This window comes from Callithrix jacchus, chromosome 7, assembly GCF_049354715.1.
Source record: "Callithrix jacchus isolate 240 chromosome 7, calJac240_pri, whole genome shotgun sequence".
Lineage (NCBI taxonomy): Eukaryota > Metazoa > Chordata > Mammalia > Primates > Cebidae > Callithrix > Callithrix jacchus.
In genome coordinates, this window is record NC_133508.1 from 39805322 (window position 1) to 39820361 (window position 15040).

At 53.2% G+C, this 15040-nt stretch overlaps 1 protein-coding gene across 6 annotated transcripts in view; it reads right to left on the reverse strand.

The window, feature by feature from the left end:
• SLC35E2B (solute carrier family 35 member E2B) overlaps positions 1–14640 on the reverse strand; it is a 38814-nt gene extending 24174 nt beyond the window's left edge. For 3 of the 6 annotated variants that reach the window (XM_035307364.3, XM_009000255.5, XM_078330037.1), the window contains exons 1-2: positions 14473–14640; positions 12753–13172 (exon numbers count right to left, since the gene is read on the reverse strand). In XM_035307364.3, the coding sequence (XP_035163255.1) occupies positions 12753–12856 (104 nt within the window). In that variant the 5' untranslated portion in view covers positions 12857–13172; positions 14473–14640. Of the gene's footprint in view, positions 1–4985; positions 5261–12752; positions 13173–14472 lie in introns of those variants that run through there. The other 3 variants (XM_035307366.3, XM_035307361.3, XM_035307362.3) reach the window with 1 other exon arrangement.
• Between the last annotated feature and the right edge of the window lie 400 nt (positions 14641–15040).

The following is a 15040-nucleotide window of genomic DNA, read 5'->3' on the forward strand; positions in this document are numbered from 1 at the left end:
CTCATTGTAACCTCTGCCTCCTGGGTTCAAGCGATTCTCCTGCCTTAGCCTTCTGAGAAGCTGGGATTATGGGCACCCGCCAGCATGCCTGGCTAATTTTTGTACTCTTAGTAGAGACGGGGTTTTGCCATGTTGGCCAGGCTGGTCTCGAACTCCTGACCTTATGATCCGCTCTCCTCGGCCTCTCACAGTGCTGGGATTACAGGTGTGCGCTACTGTGCCTGACTGAGTGCGACCTTTCAAAGGTCATGCAGATGACAGGGAGCAACAAAAACAAGAAAATTAATAAAGCACGTCCCTGAGGCTGACCTGGTCACAGGGGGCCAAGTCTCTTCAATAAAGCATGTCCCTGAGGCTGGCATGGGCACAGAGGGCCACGTTTCTTCACAGCTTCTCATAACAGTCTTAGAGGTGAGTGTTCAATGCAGCATTTTTTGTTAGTAGCAAAACAAGACAAAGCAAACACCGAAAGAATTACAGCCTAAGTGCCTGTCAACAAGAGAAACAAATATGATATTCATGGAGCTGAAGCTACAACGGAAAATGGGCTCAGCCCTGGTGCCAACAGGGTGCACCCCAAGCCCACCGGGGCAGGGGAGAGCGCTGGCAGGTGTGCGGGAAGAACAACGTCTTGTGTAGAACAACAAATTCGAAAGTGCTTGAGAGTGAAAGGCAGGTAATTTGAGCACCCAGATCCCTCATCTCGGGGATGGGTCCCAGGGGAAAAGCCACATCTCAGGTGCCAGAACCTGGGTGCGAAGGCCCAGGGTCCTTCCTAAGTTGTTCTGAGAGTTCAAGATTTACACGGGGTCGGGGAAAAGAATTCCACCTAAAGTGCTGTGAATGGCTAGGCACAGTGGCTCACGCCTGTAATCCTAGCACTTCAAGAGGCGGAGGCGGGTGGGTTATGAAGTCAAGAGATCGTGACCATCCTGGCCAACATGGTGACACCTGTCTCTACTACAGATACAAAAATGAGCTGAGTGTGGTGGTGGGCGCCTGTAGTCCCAGCTACTAGAGAGGCTGAGGCAGCAGAATTGCTTGAACCCAGGAGGCAGAGGTTGCAATGAGCCGAAATCACTCCACTGCACTCCAGCCTGGTGACAGAGCAAGATTCCCGTCTCGAAAAAAAGAAAAAATTCCTATTTGGGCAGGGGCCATGGCCCACACCTAGAATCCCACCACTTTAGGAGGCCGAGGAAGGAGAATTACTTGCTGTCCACTCACATTCGGAGCAGGGCCCAGGAGACCCATGGGCAACAGGGTGGGCACTCAGCCGTCATGAGACGATTGCCCCGGTGCACCATCTTTTCGAGGCCACTGATGTCTCCATAGACAGCCCCCGCCCATCCTTTGGCACTCAACGTGCCTCGTCCACCTTTGCGTGCCAACACTCCCATCAGCGACACTTGGGCGAAGCCACCTAACGCAGTCTGGCTATAAGCGGGCCGAACGGCTTGTGGAATTCACAGACACCCCACCGGAAGTGAGAGAGAGCACAGCTGTGAGCTCAGAGCTCAAGGAAAGAGGATGGCTGTGAACTCAGAGCTCACGGAGAGAGAGGACGGCTGTGAACTCAGATCAGAGAGAGGATGGCTGTGAACTCAGATCACAGAGAGAGAGGATGCTGTGAGCTCAGATCAGAGAGAGAGGACAGCTGTGAGCTCAGAGCTCAGGGAGAGAGAGGACAGCTGTGAACTCAGATCAGAGAGAGAGGACGGCTGTGAGCTCAGGTCAGAGAGAGGACGGCTGTGAACTCAGATCACAGAGAGAGAGGATGCTGTGAGCTCAGATCAGAGAGAGAGGACGGCTGTGAGCTCAGAGCTCAGGGAGAGAGAGGACAGCTGTGAACTCAGATCAGAGAGAGAGGACGGCTGTGAGCTCAGGTCAGAGAGAGGACGGCTGTGAACTCAGATCACAGAGAGAGAGGATGCTGTGAGCTCAGATCAGAGAGAGAGGACGGCTGTGAGCTCAGAGCTCAGGGAGAGAGAGGACAGCTGTGAACTCAGATCAGAGAGAGAGGACGGCTGTGAGCTCAGGTCAGAGAGAGGACGGCTGTGAACTCAGATCACAGAGAGAGAGGATGCTGTGAGCTCAGATCAGAGAGAGAGGACGGCTGTGAGCTCAGAGCTCAGGGAGAGAGAGGACAGCTGTGAACTCAGATCAGAGAGAGAGGACGGCTGTGAGCTCAGGTCAGAGAGAGGACGGCTGTGAACTCAGATCACAGAGAGAGAGGATGCTGTGAGCTCAGATCAGAGAGAGAGGACGGCTGTGAGCTCAGAGCTCAGGGAGAGAGAGGACAGCTGTGAACTCAGATCAGAGAGAGAGGACGGCTGTGAGCTCAGGTCAGAGAGAGGACAGCTGTGAACTCAGATCACAGAGAGAGAGGATGCTGTGAGCTCAGATCAGAGAGAGAGGACGGCTGTGAGCTCAGAGCTCAGGGAGAGAGAGGACAGCTGTGAACTCAGATCAGAGAGAGAGGACGGCTGTGAGCTCAGGTCAGAGAGAGGACGGCTGTGAACTCAGATCACAGAGAGAGAGGATGCTGTGAGCTCAGATCAGAGAGAGAGGACGGCTGTGAGCTCAGAGCTCAGGGAGAGAGAGGACAGCTGTGAACTCAGATCAGAGAGAGAGGACGGCTGTGAGCTCAGGTCAGAGAGAGGAATGCTGTGAACTCAGATCAGAGAGAGAGGACGGCTGTGAGCTCAGATCAGAGAGAGAGGACGGCTGTGAACTCAGATCAGAGAGAGAGGATGGCTGTGAGCTCAGATCAGAGAGAGAGAGGACGGCTGTGAGCTCAGATCAGAGAGAGAGAGAGGACAGCTGTGAACTCAGATCAGAGAGAGAGAGGATGGCTGTGAGCTCCTCAAATCAGAGAGAGAGAGAGAGAGAGAGGGGGGACGGCTGTGAGCTCAGATCAGAGAGAGAGAGAGAGGACAGCTGTGAACTCAGATCAGAGAGAGAGAGGACGGCTGTGAACTCAGATCAGAGAGAGAGAGAGGATGGCTGTGAGCTCCTCAAATCAGAGAGAGAGAGAGAAAGAGAGAGAGAGAGAGGGGACGGCTGTGAGCTCAGATCAGAGAGAGAGAGAGAGGACAGCTGTGAACTCAGATCAGAGAGAGAGAGAGAGGACGGCTGTGAACTCAGATCAGAGAGAGAGGACAGCTGTGAACTCAGACCTGCGAGAGAGAGAGGACGGCTGTGAACTCAGATCAGAGAGAGAGGACAGCTGTGAACTCAGACCTGCGAGAGAGAGAGGACGGCTGTGAACTCAGATCAGAGAGAGAGAGAGAGAGAGAGAGGACAGCTGTGAGCTCAGATCAGAGAGAGAGGACGGCTGTGAGCTCAGAGCTCAGGGAGAGAGAGGATGGATGTGAGCTCAGATCAGAGAGAGAGAGGACAGTTGTGAGCTCAGATCAGAGAGAGAGGACGGCTGTGAGCTCAGATCAGAGAGAGGATGGCTGTGAGCTCAGATCAGAGAGAGAGGACAGCTGTGAGCTCAGATCAGAGAGAGAGAGGACAGCTGTGAGCTCAGATCAGAGAGAGAGAGGACGGCTGTGAGCTCAGATCAGAGAGAGGACGGCTGTGAGCTCAGATCAGAGAGAGAGGACAGCTGTGAGCTCAGATCAGAGAGAGAGAGAGAGGACAGCTGTGAACTCAGATCAGAGAGAGAGAGAGAGGACGCTGTGAACTCAGATCAGAGAGAGAGGACAGCTGTGAACTCAGACCTGCGAGAGAGAGAGGACGGCTGTGAACTCAGATCAGAGAGAGAGAGAGAGAGAGAGAGGACAGCTGTGAGCTCAGATCAGAGAGAGAGGACGGCTGTGAGCTCAGAGCTCAGGGAGAGAGAGGATGGATGTGAGCTCAGATCAGAGAGAGAGAGGACAGTTGTGAGCTCAGATCAGAGAGAGAGGACAGCTGTGAGCTCAGATCAGAGAGAGAGAGGACGGCTGTGAGCTCAGATCAGAGAGAGGACGGCTGTGAGCTCAGATCAGAGAGAGAGGACAGCTGTGAGCTCAGATCAGAGAGAGAGAGGACGGCTGTGAGCTCAGATCAGAGAGTGGACGGCTGTGAGCTCAGATCAGAGAGTGGACGGCTGTGAGCTCAGATCAGAGAGAGAGGACAGCTGTGAGCTCAGATCAGAGAGAGAGGACAGCTGTGAGCTCAGATCAGAGAGAGAGGACGGCTGTGAGCTCAGATCAGAGAGAGAGAGGATGGCTGTGAGCTCAGATCAGCGAGAGAGAGGACAGCTGTAAGCTCAGATCAGAGAGAGAGAGAGAGAGAGAGGACGGCTGTGAGCTCAGATCAGAGAGAGGACAGCTGTGAGCTCCTTAGATCAGACAGAGAGAGAGGATGGCTGTGAGCTCCTCAGATCAGACAAAGAGAGAGGGCGGCTGTGAGCTCCTCAGATCAGAAAGAGAGAGACAGGACGGCTGTAAGCTCAGATCAGAGAGAGAGAGAGAGAGAGAGAGAGAGAGAGAGAGAGGACGGCTGTGAACTCAGATCAGAGAGAGAGGACGGCTGTGAGCTCCTCAGATCAGAAAGAGAGAGGACGGCTGTGGGCTCAGATCAGAAAGAGAGAGAGGACGGCTGTGAGCTCAGATCAGAGAGAGAGGATGGCTATGAGCTCAGATCAGAGAGAGAGAGAGAGAGAGAGGATGGCTGTGAGCTCAGATCAGAGAGAGGACGGCTGTGAGGTCAGATTAGAGAGAGTAGACAGCTGTGAACTCAGATCAGAGAGAGAGAGAGGACGGCTGTGAGCTCAGATCAGAGAGAGAGAGAGAGAGGACGGCTGTGAGCTCAGATCAGAGAGAGAGAGAGAGAGAGGACGGCTGTGAACTCAGGGCAGCGTTTCTGTTGAACACATTCAGCTTTTCTACTATGATAAAGTCATAAAATCACAACTCATCCACAGTAAGTAGGGACCGGCCGCACCAAAGTGGGCCTTGAAAATCACTAACAGGACAGCACAAGCAAAACCTCACCAGGGCCTTCTGCCTCATGGGGGATGGGCAGGTGGCTCCACGGAAGCTCCAACTCAATCCAACCGGACCCTGGACGGCGCAGCTGTGAGGGGTCTCGGCACTCGTGAGACGTAGGGAGGCTCGCAGGACCACCCTCCCAACAGGAAGAGAAGGGAGCTGGAGGTGGGGCTGGGCCACCCAGGCTTGGGTGGCCAGGCAGATTCAGGGCCTGCCGGGAACCCAGCTGTGGGCAGACAGAGAAACAAGTCCTCTCTGGGCAGAAACTTCCACAACTCAGGCCTGAGAACGTTTACAGATGAAGATCAATAATGAAAACAGAAGATCAAAGGTCACCAGTCTGAGTGGTGGCAGTGGGGGAGGAGCAGTGACCTGGAAGCTCCCAGGAGGCCGTCAGCCCCGGGCAGAGGCTCTCAGGCAGAAGCAACACAGTAGACAGAAAAGTCATGAAACCAGCAGGAACAGCCCTGCAGGTGTGGACAAAACCAGACAGGAACAGCCCCTGCGGCACCAACGAAACCAAACAGATATCCAGAGAGGAAACAGGACCTGCCATAAAACTCAAGGATGGCCGTGTGTCCTCCCCCAGTGATTTCCCCGCTGGATGTTTGCTGATTACGAAGAAGGAAGGTATAACTTCACTGTGGAGACACTGGCAGATGCTGCCTTCACAAGGGCCAAAGTCACCAGACAGGAGACACAGCAACTTCCTGTTCTCCCTGGCCTGCTGCTGGGGAAGCTCCATCACCACTGAGCCTTTCTTGCCCCAAATGTGTAACTGCACATCTAATCATGAGAAGACACCTGGCAAATCCAAAAGTATACAGGCCATGAAAGCCAGGACTAGAGCCCAAGGCACAGGACAGCTGGATGCCACGCGGGACCCTGGGCGGCTCACACCGCAGAGTGGATGAGAGCAGACTGGCCCTGAACACAGCCTGTCCACCCAGGGCCGTGTGATGTCAGTGAGTGGAACCGAGGCTCCGTGAGGTCCTCGCATCAGGGAAAGCAGAGAGAAGGGCCTATGGGTAAGCTTCGGCAGCTCTTCTGTAAGCCTAAAAAGTTTCTCAAAACAAAAAGGCAGAACATTTTTTGGCTGGGTGTGGTGGTTCACGCCAGTAGTCCCAACACTTTGGGAGGCCAAGGCAGGAGGACTGCTTGAGCCCAGGAGTTTGATACCAGCCTGAGTAACAAGATAGAACCTCATCTATACAAAAAAAAAAAAGACAAAAATTAGGCCTGGGCATGGTGGTGTGCCCAGGACCTCTGGTCCAGCTGAGGGGGGAGGACCGCTCGAGTCTGAGAGGATGAGGCTGCAATGAGCCATGATCTCACCACTGCACTCCAGCCTGGGTGACACAGTCAGACCCTGTCTCAGAAAAAGAAAAGAAAAGAAACACAGGAAGGATACACACAAGAATTAGGAGACTCTTCAGTGATGGGGGAGGGGCTTGGTGGGAGTGGAGAAGGCAGTCGGCTGCAAGTCTGACTTCTCGAATCATGAACGCATGTCACTTGCAATAATTAAATCAACTAGGGTCTCTGAAATGGAACACAAACAGGAATACATAGAACGCACCACAGATCAAATGAACAACACATTCACACTGAGGGGAGCAGAACGAGCCTAGAAAACTCAGGTGCATGGACGCTGGATGTGGGTGCACAGGTGACAGACACAAGCGCTCCAGACAAATAGAGCCCCAGACACACGGAGCTCCAGACACATGGAGCCCCAGGCACATGCAGACACAAGCACTCCAGACACAAGGGACCACACACACATGGAGCTCCAGACAGACATGGAACCGCAGACACAAGGGATCCTGACACACAAGGAGCCCCAGACACAAGGGATCCAGACACACACAGGCCTTCAGACACAAGCGCTCCAGATACACATGGAGCTCCAGACACACACACGGAGCTCCAGACACACAAGGAGCCCCAGACACAAGGGATCCAGACACACAAGGGATCCAGACACACACGGAGCTCCAGACACACACAGGGCCCCAGACACACACTGAGCCCCAGACACAAGGGATTCAGACACACACATGGCTCCAGACACAAGGGATCCAGACACACACATGGAGCTCCAGACACACACAGGGCCCCAGACACACACGGAACCCCAGACTCAAGGGATCCAGACACATACAGAGCTCCAGACACACACGGGGCCCCAGACACAAGGGATCCAGATACACACAGAGCCCCAGACACAAGGGACCACACACACATGGAGTTCCAGACACACAGGGAGCCACAGACACAAGGGATCCAGACATACACGGAGCTCCAGACACAAGGGATCCAGACACACACGGAGCTCCAGACACACACAGAGCTCCAGACTCAAGGGCTCCAGACACACAGGGGGCTCCAGACATATACAGAGCTTCAGACACAAGGGCTCCAGAGACACACGGGGCTCCAGACATTCACAGGGCTTCAGACACACAAGGAGCTCCAGACACAAGCGCTCCAGACACAAGCGCTCCAGACACACACAGAGCTTCAGACACAAAGTCTCCAGAGACACACGGGGCTCTAGACACACAGAGCTTCAGACACAAGAGCTCCAGAGACACACAGGGCTCCAGACACACACAGAGCTTCAGACACAAGGGCTCCAGAGACACACAGGGCTCCAGAAACACACACAGAGCCCCAGACACACACAGGGCTCCAGACACACACAGAGCTTCAGACACAAGGGCTCCAGAGACACACGGGGCTCCAGACACACACAGAGCTTCAGACACAAGGGCTCCAGAGACACACGGGGCTCCAGACACACACAGAGCTTCAGACACAAGGGCTCCAGAGACACACAGGGCTCCAGAAACACACACAGCTTCAGACACAAGGGCTCTAGAAACACACACAGAGCCCCAGACACACACAGGGCTCCAGACACACATACAGCTTCAGACACAAGGGCTCCAGAGACACATGGGGCTCCAGAAACACACACAGAGCCCCATGCACAAGGGATCCAGATACACATGGAGCTCCAGACATACACAGGGCTTCAGACACACACGGAGCCCCAGAAACACACACAGAGCCCCATGCACAGGAATCCAGATACACATGGCGCTCCAGACATACACAGGAGTTCAGACACACACGGAGCCCCAGACACAAGGGCTCCAGAGACACACAGAGCTCCAGATGCACACAGAGCTGCACACACCTGGACCTCCAGAAATAAGGGCTCCAGACAAGAGCTCAAGACACACACGGGGCTCAAGACACACATGCAGCTCCAGACACAAGCGCTTCAGACACACACAGTCTCCACACACACACACGGAGTTCCAGACACACACGGAGCTCCACACTCAAGAGCTCCAGACACACACGGAGCCCTAGATACAAGGACTCCAGACACACAAGGGCTTCAAACACACACAGAGCTCCAGACACACACGGAGCCTCACACACAAGGGCTCCAGACACACATGGAGCTCCAGACACAAGGGGTCTAGACACACACGGAGCCCCAGACACAAGGACTCCAGACACACAAGGGCTTCAGACACACACGGAGCTCCAGATACAAGGGCTCCAGACGCACACGGGCTCCAGATACACACTGAACTCTAAGCACGCTTTTCCCTTTTGGTTTTTTTTGAAAGGGAGTCTCACTCTGTCAGCTAGAGCTACATGGATTATCTGAGCTCAGGATTATAGTGGCTTGATCTTAGCTCACTGCAACCTCTGTCTCCAGGGTTCAAGCGATTCTCCTGCCTCAGCCTCCCAAGTAACTGGAATTACAGGGACGCGCCACTACGCGCAACTAATTTTGTATTTTTAGTCAGGACGGGGTTTCATCATGTTGGCTAGGTTGGTCTTAAACTCCCGACCTCAGGTGATGATACACTTACCTAAGCCTCCCAAAGAGCTGGGATTACAGATGTGAGCCATCACACCCGGCTAATTTTTGTATTTTTAGTAGAGATGAGGTTTCATCATATTCATCAGGCTGGTCTCGAACTCCTGGGCTCCCAAAGTTCTGGGGATACAGGTGTGAGCCACCATGCCTGGCCTCCCTTTTGTTTATTTTTTTGCTGAGTCATAGGTTAGGAATTCTGGATTGAGCAAATACATGCATATTTTCTAGATGATGGGTGCCAGATTTGGTATTCCAAGTAAAGACAGATGCAAATAGGGAAAAAATCCTTCAAGGCCGCCTTGCAGGGAAAACATAAAAATGAAAAGAGGAGGCTGGATGCAGTGGCTCATGTCTGTCATCCCAGCACTTTGGGAGGCCGAGGTGGGTGGGTCACCTGAGGTCAGGAGTCCAAGACCAGCCTGGCCAACATGGAAAAACCCAATCCCTGCTAAAAACACAAAAATTAGCGGGGTGCAGTAGTGTGCATCTATAATCTCGCTACTGGGGAGGCTGAGGCAAAAGAAGCACTTGAACCCAGGAGGCAGAGGTTGTAGTGAGCAGAGATCATACCACTACACTCCAGCCTAGGCAATAGAGACTCTCTCTCATTAAAAAAAAAAAAAAAAAAAAAAAAAAAAAAAAGGAGGATGGATGGGATGACCCTGTGGTGTTGGCCTGTGATGGTGCTATTGGGCCAGAGCGCACGGGCTTTAACATTGAACAGATGAATGGACAGGCGACACAAACGCACACATACACCCGAAACCAACACAACTGCCCAGAGACGGCGAGAACTGGACGGCGCCCACAGTGACCTCATCTTGGTTTCTAAATATCATTCTCCACTAAAGGGGCTGGGTGCAGCGACCCACACCTGTAATCCCAGCACTTTGGGAGGATAAGACAGGTGGATTACCTGAGCTCAGGAGTTCGAGACTAACCTGGGCAACAGAGCGAAACCCCATCTCTACTAAAAATATAAAAATTACCTGGGTGTTGTGGCAGGTACCTGTAATCCCAGACACTCAGGACGGTGAGACACGAGAATCGCTTGAACCCAGGAGGCAGAGGTTGCAGTGAGCCGATACTGTGCCATTGCACTCCAGCCTAGGCAAAGAGCGAGACTCTGTCTAAAAAATAAAACAAAATAGGCTGGGCACGGTGGCTCACGCCTATAATCCCAGCACTTTGGGAGACTGAGGCGGGTGGATCACGAGGTCAAGAGATCGAGACCATCCTGGTCAACAAGGTGAAACCCCGTCTCTACTAAAAATACAAAAATTAGCTGGGCATGGTGGTGCGTGCCTGTAATCCCAGCCACTCAGGAGGCTGAGGCAGAAGAATTGCTTGAACACAGGCGGCAGAGGTTGCGGTGAGCCGAGATCGCGCCACTGCACTCCAGTCTGGGTAACAAGAGCGAAACTCCATCTCAAAAAACAAGATAAAATAAAACAAAACAAAAAATAACAGCAACAAATCTCTTTCTCCACTAAAATCAATCAGGATCCTTGGAGAAATAACTGATTCTAGGGCTGGGGTGGGAACAATACCAGGTGAGCCTGTCACATTAGCTGGGCCAGCAAGTCTGTGCTCCAGGAATGGACTGGGCGCCAGCCGAGGGCAGGCTCATGCACTTGGAAAGGCAGCGTAAAAGACACGGTCGACGATTCAAACCCCCATGAAAACAAGAGCCCATGAGGCCACACTGAGGAACCAACAGCAAAGGAGGGAAGTTGTTCCCAGTACAAACCCAGTCCGTGATCATCAGAGGAGGGACGGGATTAGAAGCCACCATCTGGCAACCATCACAACAATCCTAATAACCACAACTGAGTCACCAATGGACACCACAGCTACTGAGTCAAAGCTCAGAGGCAGCAGCTATGGAATCTCAAGACAAATCCAGCCCTATGAGACACGTATCCATTACAGAGGGAAAGCTACGCGCGCATGAAGGGTAAAAGACAAACGTGTCCTGCGAGGAGACGGGGACACAGGGAGGGAGCAGCAGCATCCTCCAGAGACCTGAGGACTTGTACTTCAGTCTGATACCTTGGTGCAGGGATGGGCAAATAAACAAATGCAAAAAAATAAGGGCCTCAAAGGCCAGGCACGGTGGTGGCTCACGCCTGTAATCCCAGCACTTTGGGAGGCCAAGGTGGGCGGATCATGAAGTCAGGAGTTTAAGACCAGCCTAACATGGAGAAACCCCATCTCTACTAAAGATACAAAATTAGCCAGGCGTGATGGCGAATGCCTATAATCCCAGCTACTGAGGAGGCTGAGGAAGGAGAATCGCTTTAACCCAGGAGGCAGAGGTTGTGGTGAGCTGAGATCACACCATTGCACTCCATCCTGGGCAATAAGAGCGAAACTCTGTCTCAAAAAAAGAAGAAAAGAAAAAAAGAATAAGGGCCTTGAAATAGGTCTAGCATATATAGGCCGGGCACGGTAGCTCATGCCTGTAATCCCAGCACTTTTTTGGGAGGCTAAGGCAGGAGTATCACTCGTGGTCAAAAGTTTAAGACTAGCCTGGCCAACATGGAGAAACCCTACTAAATACAAAAATCAGCTTCATGTGGTGGTGAGGGCTGGTAGTGCCAGCTACTTGGGAGGCTGAGGCAGGAGAATTGCTTCAATCTTGGTGACGGAGGCTTCAATGAGCCAAGACTGCACCACTGCACTCCAGCCTGAGTGACAGAGCAAGACTGTCTCAAAAAAAAAACAAAAATAGGTCTAGCACATGCACAATTCTGACCCACACAGGCGATACCATGAATTGTTGACGAAGGAAACGTATTCAGTCTACGATACCAGGCTGTGGAAGAGAGAAACTGGATTTTGATTCCGTATCAGTTGACAACAATAATTAGTAACACTGACACAGCCCTCACTGTGGTGCTGGAGGAGGCCTCAGCACTCTGCACAGCAGTGAGTCCCCGAAACAGCCCTCTGGGAAAGGCGAGGTCATCACCCATGTGAGACACAAAGTGAAGATATAGCTTCATAGCAGGATTTGAACCCAGGCGGCCTGCTCTTACGTGAAACCTGTATGTGTAAAACCCTATGATCAGGAAAATGTGTAAGAGAATGTCTTCCTGACTCTTTTTAGGGTAGGACAAGAATATCTCCAACCAAACCCCAAAAGCATGACCCATAAAAAAAAAAAAAAGTCAGACTGACTAAATTGGCTAAATGAAGAATTTTGTTTCACCAAACTATACCACAAAGTGGGCTGTGGCGCAGTGGCTCACACTTGTAATCCCAGCACCTTTGGAGGCCAAGGTATGTGAATCACTTGAGGTCAGGAGTTCAAGACCAGCCTAACCAACAGGAAAAAATCTTGTCTCTACTAAAAATATAAAAATTAACTAAGTGTGGTGGTGTGTACCTGTAATCCCAGCTACTCAGGTGGCTGAGGCAGAGAACTGCTTGAACCCTGGAGGCAGAGGTTGCAGTGAGCTGAGACTGCACCACTGCACTCCAGCCTGGGTGACAAAGAAAGACGCTGTCTCAAAAAAAGAAAAAAAAAGGCATGTCTGTAATCTCAGCACTTTGGAACTTAGGCAGATAACCTGAGGCTGGGAGTTTGAGACCAGCCTGCCCAACACGGCAAAACCTCATCTCTACTAAAAATGCAAAAAAAATTAGCCAGGTGTGGTAGTGGGCTCCTGTAATCCCAGCCACTTGGGAGACTGAGGCAGGAGAATCACTGGAACCCAGGATGTGGAGGTTGCAGTGAGCCGAGATCTCGCCATTGCACTCCAGCCGGGGCGAAAAGAGGGAGACACTGTCTCAGAAAAAAAAAAGAGGAAGGTGCATGTTCCTTCTCTACTGCCCTGTAACAGTCACTCCACACTTACCAGCTCAAAACAAGTGCTTTTGATCTTGGCTCCTGTGAGTAGGAATCTGGAGGAATCTTAGCCAGGTGCCTCGGGTTTACAGTTCCTCTTGAAGCTGCAGTCATACCATGAACCAGGGCTGTGGCCTCATCTGAAGGCTCGACTGGGGCTGGGCTCCGCCTCTGAGCTCACTCACACGGGCTGGCATGCAAGGTTGAGTTCCATGCTGGCTGTAGGTGGAAATCCTCCAACCAGTTTCTTGCCAGGTGAGCTTCTCCACAGGATGCCCACAGCCTGGCAGGGGCTTTCATCACAGCAAGCTCACCAGGCAGTGAGAGAGAGCACCCAGGACAGGTGTCCCAGGCTTTCTCAACCTCATCTCAGACGTGACATCTTTCCTTTCCACTGTCTGGGTGCAAGTCTCCAGGTGGAGCCCTAGGTCTAAAAGGAAAAGAAAACCTTGATTTAACATGGGATAAAGCCTCAGGAGCTGCTGGTCCCAACACAGCACTGGGTTACTGACCAAGCTCACTTTCCACCCCACCCAACTGTGCGAACCTCCCCTGCCCAGGCCCCTGTACCAGAGGTTAAGAATCCGAGCTCCAGTCACAAAGTCCAGGTGGGTTCAAACAGCCAGAAGGGCCTTTCAGGCAAAATGTGTCCCAAATCTCCAAACCATGCCCAGAGCTCAAACCTCCCCAGGGAGGTCATCCCAAGGAAACCACCTGGCAGAGGCTCAGGCTGCGGGGCTGACGCCACTTCCAAAACCCAGAAGCTGGAGACCACACAAGCGCCTAACGCCAAAGGTGCCAGTGGAGGGATGCCCTGTGCCCCCAGCCAGGTGACTCGCTGCGCCCTACACATTGCACCAGGAAACATCTGTGACAGACGCAGACAAAGCCAGCCTGGACTCCCAGATCCACTCATTTTTATTCCCCTCTATTTTCTGATTTGCTATATTGAAAACACGTGAGTGGAGGGGAAAGCCTTCCTATTCCTCTCTCAGCAACCCCTTTTCTTGCTCTGTCTCCCAGGTTGGAGGGCAGTGGTGCAATCTCCGCCTCCCAGGATCAAGCAATTCTCCTGCCTCAGCCTCCTGAGTAGCTGGGATTACAGGCGTGTGCCACCACGCCTGGTTATTTGTATTTTTGGTAGAGATGGGGTTTCACCATGTTGGTCAGGCTGGTCTCGAACTCCTAACCTTGTAATCCGTCTGCCTCGGCCTCCCAAAGTGCTAGGAATATAAGTGTGAGCCACCGCGCCCAGTCGACCCTTATTAAAACACTGTCTCGTTTGGCCTTAAAATGTGATTTGTAGGCTTCTGGGTTAAGTAGGTTATACGCCACTAAAAAAAAAAAAAAAAAAACTAAACTAAAAAAATTAAAAAGCACCAAACGGGGACTCGGCTCTCAGGAGTTTTGTGTCTCGTTCTTTTTTCTTTTCTTTTTTTTTCTGTGTGGACGCGCCACACAGCGTTCCTGGGCTTCAGGGCGCGAGGGTCGCCGTGGACCCACGGACGCGAAAATGCGCAAACTCGTTTGGGAAACGCCACGGGCTCCCGGGCAGAAGCTGAGGGGTACGAATCCAGGGAGACCCCGCGTTTCCGCAGCGTTTTCCCCGCAAACCGCCGGCCATACGAGAGGACCCCCAGAAGCGAATCTGGGCCCGGGAACCCAGGGCGCCCGCGAACTCAGCCCCAGTACCGGCACGCAGCACCGAGCACCCAGCACGCAGCACCCACCGACAGCCGGTCGCAGTCTCCGCTGCAGGCATGGCGCTCGGCCTCCGCGCCTTCGCAACAAAGAGACGCTGGCGGGCGGGGCCTGAGAAGCGCGGCGAAGGCAGTTCGGAGCACAGGCCTGGCGGACCCAGGTGGGCTTCACGGGGAGCCCGCGGAGCCGGAAATGACGCGTAGATCCCGTCACCGGGCTCCTCGCTGCCCCACGGGCGTGGCCGCGGAGAAGCGCCGCAGCCCACAACGTCCCCGCGGCTGCGCGTTGGTTCCGTTCGGGCCATTCCACTGTAGGCAGTTGGGGGCGGAACACGGCGACCTTTTCGGTGACCCCGCGGCCGCCCGTTGGTTCCGCTCGGGCCATTCCACTGAAGGTAAATGAGGGGGAGAACACGGCGAGATTTTTAGTGTTTCCCCGCGGCCGCCCGTTGGTTCCGCTCCGGCCGTTCCACTGAAGGTAAATGAGGGGGAGAACACGGCGAGATTTTTAGCGTTCTCGCGCGACGGCCCGATGCTTCCGCCCGGGCCGTTGCACCGCAGGAGACGCGGAGGAACACGGCGCGCTCAGATCCTCCCC